This window comes from Phytophthora infestans, genomic scaffold, assembly GCF_000142945.1.
Source record: "Phytophthora infestans T30-4 supercont1.8 genomic scaffold, whole genome shotgun sequence".
NCBI lineage: Eukaryota > Oomycota > Peronosporomycetes > Peronosporales > Peronosporaceae > Phytophthora > Phytophthora infestans.
In genome coordinates, this window is record NW_003303751.1 from 3,479,833 (window position 1) to 3,490,828 (window position 10,996).

Consider the following 10,996-nt stretch of genomic DNA (forward strand, 5'->3'; position numbering starts at 1 on the left):
TTGTCCGCAGCCGCGGTCACCCGAGTGATCCGATCGCCTCGGAGGCCACCTGAGTAGCCTCCTTAAGTGCAGAGCCTTTGCCGTGAGGCTTAGTGCTCTTGGCCTGCGCCTTACCGGCTGCAGCCTTGGAGCGTGTCTTAGCACCGCTCTTAGCAGAGCCACGAGGCATGTTAACGGTCGAAGTGGAGACCTTGACGAAGAGCGCACAGGTTGCTGCTCGAGGCTCTAACTGTAAAGTGAGCCTCCGCCGCGCTCGCGCGGCCGAGTCGATGGTTTTCGACTTTGAGAATGAGAGTTTGTGACGAACATCTCTTCATTCTGATTGGTCGGTAAACCGAACCTAAGTGGGGGAGGATGTAGCGGGGTACGTAGCACTAAGTGTACCCTGGTTACATGAAGTGTGACACTTCACACTTCAGGAGTATGACATGTCATACTCCGGGATATTTGGTACAAGGTACCAAGGTCATTCAAAACCAACCATTGTTTAAATGACATTGCATTTCTATAGGTAACTGATAGTTTGTATTAACCTCAAACTTAACCTACCTATAAATATACTCAGTTTACAATCTACCTTATTTAGGTCACTTCGCTCTCTTTAATTAAAGAGGGGACCTGTGAACTGCCGTTCACTGAGAGTTTGTATACTCTCGGAAGATAACTTCCTCTAGCGCAAGGTGCTGTGTGACCCCGTCACATCAGGAGTATGACACGTCATACTTCGGGATATTTGGTACAAAGTACCAAGGTCGTTCAAAGCCAACATTTGGTTAGCGACATTGCATTTCTATAGGTGACTTATAGTTTGTATTAAACCCAAGCTTTAATCTACCTATAAATATACTCATTTTACATTCTACCTTAATTAGGTCACTTCGCTCTCTTTTGAATAAAGAGGGGACCTGTGAACTGCCGTTCACTGAGAGTTCGTTTACTCTCGGAAGATAACTTCCTCTAGCGCAAGGTGCTGTGTGACCCCGTCACAGCACTTCACCACAGAATCCGTTAATCTGCTCCGCCCTCGTACTTGATTGAACGAGGACAAACTCTACTGTACGAATCTGTGCTCCCGGATTGTTGAGGGAGCAGATTGTTTGTGGATAGGTTTAGGTTCGATTTTCTACTAGCAATACGAACTTATGAAGAAAAAAAATGAAAAGACTGAGTCTGCTGATCCTCTGAGTCCACGAAAAACTCTGAGTCCGAGCGGTAAGCCATCCGTTCTTTTGCCACTTGCTCCGTCGACGCCGCTGCCATGGGTGGTGCTCTCATGGAGCCTCCCTTCGTAAAGCTTCAGCAGCTCTAACTTGCACCTCGCATTGCTCTCTATTCCTGCTGTCACCAGCCAGTGCTATGTCGGACGTCAATGCCTCCCCCCACGCTCCTTCCTCGACCTCGCCAGCTCCTCCCTCGACGGTGCTTCCATGCTCAGAGCGCCCCGACTACCGTGGCAAATGCCTTTACAAGACTGGCAAGTGCATGAATGAGCGCGCACTCAAGACATCAGGGACAGCCCACAATCTCTGCGACGAGCATCGCAACCGGCAGAACCAGCACCAGCGCAAGCTTGATGCCAAGAATCGACTGCACAAGCGAGAGCGTCGAGCTCCCGCTGGGGTCGCCAAGAGCGAGCGGTTCGCACCATACTCGGCGTCATTTAAACTTCAATCATTTGCGCCTTCAGCTGACGCGTCGGACGAAGTGGACTCGATTGACACAGCTGCCGAGGCTGCGCCAACCACGCTGCCGCGTACACCCACTGCATCGTCGATGGAAGTCGCTGCTGCGACTACAGTCGAAGTGGATGGTGCAATGCCTTCATCTTCACTAGCGCATACTCCAGTGCTCGCCACGGCAAGAAGTGGTGTCATGTTCCTGCCGAACGGGCCGCAGCCAGCGCAGGTGTCCTACCCGTTTGTGATGCAAGACTTCGACGGCATCGTCGTCCCGCTGCCGTCCTATCTCAAAGGACAAGAAAGAATCGAGTTTCGCTCACGAATCTACCAGAAGGTGCTGGACTTTATCTCGGAGGAGTGTATTCTGCGCTTCGGAGCCAAAGTCGAGGCTTCCACCACAGCTGCCGACTCCTCGGAGAAGACGAGGGCAACGACCCAATCCGATATCAACGGGCTGGAGAGTGAGCGTCCAACGAGCAGTGAGGGAAATGCCTCAACCTCAATGGAAGCCAACGATGTCTCGGACGCCCAGCAGAGCATGCAGTCAGATACTGCTGACGGGTCAAGGACTACCGCCAAGAAGGTCCATTGAGACGTTTTAACCGACCGGATCGACGGTTGTATGCTAAGACATATGGATGTCCGTCCCATTGCCAGTCTCAAGGTTGTGCAGTATAACAAGCTGGGTACTGTATCTGGGTAGCGTCGTCATTGATGCCCATTGTATCTGCGCCAAGCATGCTTTCACAGATTTATCAACCCATACGAATGACATTGCATCCTCGAGAAGCTTGTGTCCAGCGTTTTCCTTTTCTCTTTATCGGCCTTCTCTCCTGTTTGGTGCACAACGTTGTTGAACCGTGACCACTCGAGACAAGTTGATAAAAATATTGAGTTTCATTGTCACGCATTTAGGGAGAGACTGACAACCAACGGAGAACACAGATTAAGGAAAGACTATTTCCCCCCTTCCCCAAAGCTTTCAAGGCTTAAATCTCGACCTCTCGCTTGCCCTCTCGCACTTGACTGTCATCGAGACCGTCGACACTGCTGAACGAGTATTTTTCGTCATTGTACGACATCTCGCTGTAGCAGTCGCTCTCTCCGCGAGCACGCAATTGCTCGGCATATTCCGAGTCGGTGACCGAGTCCGCGATGGAGTCGGTGAGTGAGTCGGCCATCGATGACCGACCGTCTAAGTCTGTTCGCCGCTGCGGCGGTCGGCCAATACCCTGCGACGATTGGAACGAGTACTTGCCGCTATCCAGGTCACTGATGGTATCGCTGAAGCTCACACCACTCATCCCGCCCATAGTACTGCGGTCGGCTTCATCATACTGCATCTCCTGCTTCATGCGTAGATATTCACCAAAGACGTTCGGTGTTGCAGTGCAGCGCGAGGAAATGTCCTGTTGCACATATTCACTCACGTTTGAGAACCCGCCGATGCCTCCGACAACGGGGGATCCCTGGACATTGCGTCCTCCGCTTTTGCGTGAACCACGCGTGTTTCCACCTAAGACCGCCGGCGACTGCGACGCATCGGCCAACATACCGTCGAAGCTACGCGGAGATTCATCTGTGGGCACGTGAGACTGTGTATCCATCGGATCTGGGCGTGATCCCTTGCGACGGCCACTGTAGCCAGCATTCATGTTGGAGGATGCGTAGTTGACTTTGCTGGTGTCTAAAATGTTGTTGTACGGCCCAGTGAAGCCTTCGTCGGGCTTCGACAGGCCACGCATGCGCTTGTCGGACATAGCGCGGTTGCGACCAAAGTTGCCGGCACCTGTAGCTGCGACGTTCTCCTCACGACGGCGTCGCATCTTGCGCCTCCAAGCACAGAGTATGCAAAGGATAACTACAACCAAGACAGCCCCGACGCCGATGGCTCCGTACGTGATGAGACTAGAACTCAGTCCGCCCAAACCGGTGGAGCTCGAGGTGTCGGTGCTGGCCTCAGAAGACGAGGAGGTGGAAGCAGTGGAGGAGCCAGCGATTGGGTCCGTCGGGTCGGTCGAAGAAGACATCGCACTATTGGTGCTGCTGGACGGTTTGGAACCCCATGAGTCGGCTGTTGTAGCATTGGAACAGAAAGACAAGTCAGATATTGATCACGGTCGACTAAATGGGGCAAACGTACAGCAGTCGTAGCGGACACCAGTGAAGGGGCAGGTATTGGTCGAATTGTCCTTCTCCCAGCATGTGTAGGTGCTGTCGAGCGCGTAGATGCATGGAGGACAATCGCCTGTGGTCGTGTCACACGTGGTGCTGCCATCCTTAAGGCAGGAGGTAACCGAGCTGCAAAAGTCACTAGTGTCCGAGGCGAAGGCGGCAGACGCCAGCAGCGACAAGATCGCCAGCACGGGAACCTGTTGCTGCGCTTGTCGTCGGGCAGGCATTGCCGCTTGCGCTTCTCTTTTCTTATGTCACAGACGTAGGAGCCGTAGGCGGCAGAGACCTCAGGCCGTGCATCGCGACTGCTCTGTACTGCACCTGACCAGACTGTGTTAGCCATATGCTTTTTTTCCAGGGTTACGATAAAGACCATAAAAGCTCAAATGGGATGTTTCGACTCAAAAACAATTGAATGACTCTGCGGTTCCTTTGCGTAGATACATGTGAGAAAATAGGAGAAACACACGCCCATCGCTGGGATAACACACACGGGGCTGGGCGACGTGGGTGCCATAGCCGCGGTGCCAACTAAGGTGAGCGGGTGCGAGGCGCGTAGGAGAAAATATAGTTTTCACAAGTACAGACAACGACGGTGAAACTCAACCCCCCGTAGACATGCATTTTCAAGTCATTTTTAGAAAGGCCAACAAGACAAAAAAACTCGACCCCTTTCGTGGTATCACCTGCGATTGGTCAAAATTAAACCGACCCAAAAGTTTATTAAAAGTAGAATTTTTTTTTAACAAACACCGTAAAAAAGCAAAAACATGTATTATTTTGCTCTACACCATCACGACAGGGTGTTTTTTGCATTAGAGGTGCTGTTAGCAGGCACGGGGACCACAATTGCAGAGGTCTCTTCCGCCACAACTCTAACTTCGGATATATGCGAGTCAAAATTGTCCAGCAAGAGGATTGACGGGGCATCAATCTCGTACTTTAGCAAGTTCAAAACGTACGTTTGCCACACTGTGGCGTCCATCCAGCCATTTTCTTGGACGGTGTACACGTGGCCTGCAGGATACGTCGGAAGTTCATCCGTCTCCACAGTCCTGCCCGGCATTCCTCGTAGTATAAACAGTATTGGTAGTTTTTTTCCCTAAAAGATAAATAAGTTAGTTTAAACATAATATAATCATTAAATCATTAAACAAAACTTACCATCCGCTCTAATGGTGAGAACTGCAGTGAGTCTACCAGAGTATTTCTGTGTGTGCTTCACTTTAGCGGAGCCACGACGGCCTTTGAGGGCCCAAATCTTGTGGGGTGGGGTGTCAAAATATATTGCTGTCTCGTCGACATTGTATATGGCGGATTGCTGGAAGTGAGAATGCTGTTTTCAAAACTCTATGGCAAAGCTCAAATGGATTTCTTGTAGTGCATCTTCATCCTTTTTAGTAAATTGCGGTTTCTGAACAGAAAAACCATGGCTATAACATTAAGAAAAATATGTAAGCAATAAATATTGATTAAAAACACAAATAAAATAGGATAAATTGCTAAAACGTTTGATTAAACCAACGTATTGGAAAACGAGATGCTTACCGAGCTGCAAACCGCTGGCACATACGCATCAACGCGCTCAATGCGCGCTCAGGAGATGATTTATCGGCTAAATACTCTTCAGCCAAGCCCCCTGCTCCATCTTCATATACTCGATCATGCCTCCAGTACACAAATACTATATATACACGTTAGAATCTGCAATAAATAATATAACAAAACAAATTTACCTTTTCATCCCGACGGACGTCTTTCATGAAGGTGACCAATTCGTGCTCAAATGTGATTTTAGTCTTTGCGCCTTGTCCTTTTGTCGTTCTGCTAGTTTGAGGTCCCTTAAACTCAAACAGCAGTTTTGCCTTCTTTCTCCAGCCCTTCAACGTACCTAATGGAATATTAAGCGCCCGAGCGGTAGGCTTACATCCCTCCAGAGCTACCCGCTCGAGCGCTTCCCGTCTCTGCTTGACGATGTAGCTGTTCTGCCGACGACGTTCGTCCATCACTTCGCAGAAAACAGCAATAGCGTGATTGTTTAAACGTCGCCAGCATGGCGTGCTGTCCAGCAATATATTTGGAAGTATATTATTGGCTAAAATTACAAATAACATTTTTACTCGAGTTTGAAGTTGCACTGTAAGGGGGGTCGAGTTTTTGTGGGGGGTTGAGTTTCACCGTCGTTGTCTGTAGAAATCTGAGTAACACAATAGCCCATCCCCCACAATAAACGCGGACAGGCCAGCTTTAAGATTTGCAGTAGGCGGCTCTCGGTCTGTACAGTGGGGTAGGGTTGACAAGCCAGCGAAAGCAGGTCACATGAAGGTGCGATGAATGTAGCGTGTCATTGCTGTTTTGTGTGGTCTTACACTCATTATCGTATCTTCCCGCAGGTCCCAGCAGCAGCGACCACAACCAACGAGCTACCAGCGCCTCCAGCAGCGGGACGTTGTCGATGGTGGGGCTGAGCGCGTCGGATCTACTACCCCAGACCCTCAGAGCCGGCGAGACACTTGAGTATTACACCCGAGCCTTTGTCTGTGGAGACCCTAGAGGTCAGCGCATTGCAGTCGTCACCAGAGTGGACACCACTCCTGACGTCGATTTTCCGATCTCCGTCGACACGGAAGAGCCCATACCGTTGGATATGATGACGAAGAGGCTGTCGGACTTCTCGGGCGCCCCGGTTCCGCTGTCCGAGTCGCAGTGGCGCAAACTCCGGACCTACCAGCTCGAAGGTGGATCTGTGCCGGCCCCTTCACGCTCTAGCGTACTAAAACGAGCGCTTCAGAGTGTTGTGGGTGATGCAGTAGCAGCCGTTCATCAGGCACTACGAGATATGCGTGAGGATACTGTCCCTGAGAGCCCTCAATCGGACTTCGATAGTCTAAACACACACATTCAGCCTGGGACCGCACTTAGCAGCTCCAAATCTGATGCGATGGAGGCGCTAACGTCTGGAGCAATTGCTAGTCATGACGTGAAGGAGAATACAAGAGAGGAAGAAGGCAGAAGACCGTCTATTTTGGAGATTATCAATTTAGTTTCGTCCGAAGAAGATGACGAGCGTGGGGTTGCTGTATCTACGGAGGATCAGGCTGCTGCGTACGTGAAGGCGATCCCAACCCGGTATGTACGAGCCAAGATTCGCCACCAGCCTAAGAAGAGGCGTGCTGAGTGGCATGTGCCAAGGTCGAGGAAGCGCTGTAATCAGAAGAAGTGTGCTGCGGTTACTAGTAGTGGCATGAACGTCTATCATGCCAGGACGTTGAAGGCGAGTCGTATGAAAGACATTCTGAGTTCACCAGAGGTAAAACGTCGCCTACAGAACCTTCATGATCGACGCAAGTCATTGCCGGAGACTCCGTCCCAGGAGGAGGAAGCGACGTCGCTGCAGCACCAAGGATTGGAGTGGCCAGATGACGTTGAGCACCTAACGAGCTGCAAAAGCAATGGCGTTCTCTTTCCAGACATCGGAAAGTTTGATAAGTGCGAGTGCGTCATTGATTGTTTCCTCGACGGTTGTAAGAACGTTTTCAGTGCTACGTTTTGCACTCCTGATTGCTGCAGCCTCGGTGCGATGTGCAGCAATGCTCCACGCACGCTCGATACATTAAAACGTTTCGATACTGGACGAGTTGGTTTAGGCGTCTTCACGACGACCTGGCTGGATATCGGTGACGTTGTTGGCGAGTATTGTGGGGAATTAAGTGAGTTTCCAGCAATTGTCGAGGGGCAGCCGGATCAAGCCACCAAGCAAAACAGCGGCTACACACTGCTGTACAATGCGAAGTCTACGAAACGAAACTACGTTTACGTAGATGCGCTCAAGTGCGGCTCTATCACCCGTTTCATAAGTCATTCCTGTGACCCCAACGCCGCCTTCGTAGAGCAGTCCAACCGTTCCAGCGTCAAGGTGCTTGTAAAGATGATTCGCGACGTCAAAGCTGGTGCAGAAATTACCGTACACTACGGGAATGAGAGGTGGTTTAAGTGTGCGTGTGATGAATGTTGGGAGAAAACCAAAGACGACGATGGAGATGACTAGCTTGCGGTTGTGGTGCATACCCTCAGGTGTATCTCGAAGTACATAATGCTAGCAGGAAGTAAACACAGTTTTAGCATGTAAAAGGAAAGAATACAAATTCTGGAGTCATGCAAACTGTACCGCTTTCGCTTACAGGACACTTACTATGTCTGCTGAAGATGTAAGATGCTGTATAAAGTGTTTAAGTGCGTCGGGGCCACACACGACGCTTGAGCAAACGTCGTGTAAGTCATTCAAAGCTAAGTGCAGGTCCGATTGTGCGCGGACGGCCTACAACCGGCAGGACCGCCACTCCATAACGTCTCCGCTTCTTCCTGTTGACTAAAATGTCGCGCCCACTGCTGTCAACGTGTGTAGTAGCTCGCAGGGCGTACAGGACGTGAATGCACGTACCAAATGCGTAGCAGTAGTCGCATTGACACCACTGTCGCTCGGCATCCACGTGCCAACCACCAAACGGCTGTCCTTCGACCTCTTTGCGGGCGTAATTGACCCCCATCTGCGCGGAAACAGCTATACCTTCCTCCGTCCGTTTATTAGGCGCCACCGTGACACGAGGGGCAGGTAGCGATATGACACGAATGATATTGGGCTCTCCAGCTACTCCTCCACTCACTGCATCCACTTCTTGTCCTTCTGCTATCCCTAGGAGCTGTGCTCGTACCAACTCCGATACCCGACGCGCGAGGGTTGGTGTCGGAACCACGCCAAACTCGAATGCCTTCGTACTGGACGATTGATCTTGGCAACAGGCGCTCAACTCTCGTAGTAAAGTGCCCATTTTTAAGCGGCGACGTAGCGTATAGTCCCGCTTTATCAACGCGTTAAACGTTTCGGCTGGATTATTAGTCGTTGCGAAGCCACTGGGTGTGGCGAATATCTGCCACGTAGTGAAGAGACCAGTCAACCATTGTCCATGCATGTACTGAGCAAATTGGACCAACGCAGGTTCCTTCAGCCACCGCGTCATAATGACACGCAGCATCTCTAAATAGGCGGCTTCACTGCGTGCAAAATGCAGGTCATATACCTCCCGAAGTACGGTGGCTGCCACACCGGAGGAAAAGCTCCGAATACGCTCTTGAACCTTCTTCATTACATGGAAGAAGCACATTAGGAAGCGGTAAGACGGATTGCCTCCAAACACCAACGCAAGGGCGTTGCACTGTGCCTTATCGCCGTCTGCCATCGCGTACTGAATGCGTAGGTCGTTCTTGGTGATCCAGAAGTAGATTCGTCGCAACGAAAAGAATACAGCTTCAAATACAGACTGAGTCTCCTGTGAGACCACAAATAGAGCAACTAGGTGAAATCTGCGCGACCTGACAGATATCCCCACCACTATAACTGGATAGTCACACTGATTCATCTTATACGTCCCGTCAACGTGTAAGATGAAGTTCTGTGGGGGCACAGTAAGTCGCAGCATTAACGCCTTCGTTGATAGACCCACAATGAAGGGTTTCTCGTCGGACCCATTGCCCACAATCGGTTTGCCACTGCTGTCTAGCTCCCATCCAAACGTGAACGTTTGCGTCATTGTCTCCAAGCCGGTGTACGCACGCGCGTGGACCCAGGCCCTGAGCTCCTGTACTCGGTCGTGATTTTCAAGGTAAGTTCGCGAGTAATTATTCACAAAGTTCTGGACAGTCTTTAAGGGAGGGAGATCCTCAAGAGGCGTCGAGAACTTTCGAGCTAGAGCGTGGCGAATACGCATAGGTCGGAGGTGCTCATCAGCGAGCTCGCGGCAGTAGATCTTCTGCGTAGTAGTGAGCTTCTTGCTCTTTGGAGAGGATACACGGGTGTTGTGAGCTCCATACTCGAAAATAGATACGTGCGCTGTCTCCAGGCACGTAACGATCTTTCCTCGCCACTCGCAGTCTAACTCACTAGCTTCGCAGCAAAGGCCGGAGCTGCATGTAAGTAGGCGGTAACGCATCTTGTGCTCTGCGTCAATACACATGCTGCATGCCATCGTCTGACTCTTCTGGATCTCGAACGCCTTCATCGTCTCCATCACAGCGTCGGCCGCGGCAGCGTCAATGCCGACGGCCCTCTCCTCCCACGGCACACGCCTCGGCATGGCCACACTCGCCGAACAGGAGCTCTGCGAGTGACGTCCAGCAGCTTTAAACCTATGTGGGCCACATTCGCCACATATCTGCACGGCCACCGCTGATAGGCCAGCGAAGACCCAAGCTCACCTTGTCTGCGCGCTTCCTGCAGCGAGCAGAGCCGAAACCACTTATTGTGTTACTACAGCACTCTTCTGTGCTGACACATTCTGACGGTGTTTTAAGTAATTCACGGTGCCATGATGGTACTGTTTTGTGCAATTACAGCGTGCTCCGTGTTGTGTTTGCACATTCTATGGGTGCTCACCCATTTTTGGTGTGGGAAGGCCGTACTGTTGGGTGTAAATCACTCGTTCTCGATATGAGAACGTCGAATAGCCCCTATAACGAACGAAGTCGCAAATAGTTACGTGGAGAGTTTAGCCGTAACCACGGCGGATAGTGTTAGCCGAAAGTTTGCCTCTGGAATACCGACTCGCGGGATCGGTAGGTAATGGAGTCCATAACGATACCTTTTGGTTGGCGAACTCATCAGAGGATGGGTACCTGATGATCTCTTTTCTTTTACCGATAATCGAGCGTTCTGGCTACGGCTCGCGATAACAAGAGAAGGTTACGTTTGTTAGGCGATTTTCGCCTATTTTCATTCTACACACGTAATTTCAGCTAGCCGATCTCTATTTTCCGAAACTTGAGTTACGGTTAGCCAATGTGTTTGCGATCTCTGAGCCTGCGATGTACTACGTACTAGTCGAGTAGAATCACTGTTCTGTTGAGTTTACAGCGGCATACCGGTAGAGAGCAAGCGAGCGCGATCACCAAGCAGCGGTGCTTACTCCTGTTAAACCTCCCACCCAATTATTGTATAGATAAAAGACGTTCTGTGTCACACGGTAAAGTGCATGTTTGTATGACAAAGCTGAAGTGGCGGCTATCCGTCGACCATCCCGATATCTTCCGGACTGCACACCTTCAAAAAGCTGCGGCGAAACCAACTGCCCAAGTCGGATTATGGGTAC

At 50.8% G+C, this 10,996-nt stretch overlaps 2 protein-coding genes across 2 annotated transcripts; one reads left to right on the forward strand and one right to left on the reverse strand.

Annotated features, from left to right (window-relative positions):
- Positions 1–1,142: 1,142 nt before the first annotated feature.
- Positions 1,143–2,271, forward strand: PITG_06642 (uncharacterized protein; the record flags this gene model as incomplete). The annotated part of the gene is made up of 2 exons (XM_002998676.1): positions 1,143–1,212; positions 1,349–2,271. 2 exons carry the CDS (start codon positions 1,143–1,145, stop codon positions 2,269–2,271), a joined length of 993 nt encoding a protein of 330 aa, XP_002998722.1.
- Positions 2,272–2,668: 397 nt separating this feature from the next.
- Positions 2,669–4,421, reverse strand: PITG_06643 (uncharacterized protein; the record flags this gene model as incomplete). Its single annotated transcript, XM_002998677.1, has 2 exons — positions 2,669–3,753; positions 3,823–4,421. The coding sequence occupies 2 exons, from the start codon at positions 4,079–4,081 to the stop codon at positions 2,669–2,671; spliced, it is 1,344 nt and encodes a 447-aa protein (XP_002998723.1).
- Positions 4,422–10,996: the final 6,575 nt, after the last annotated feature.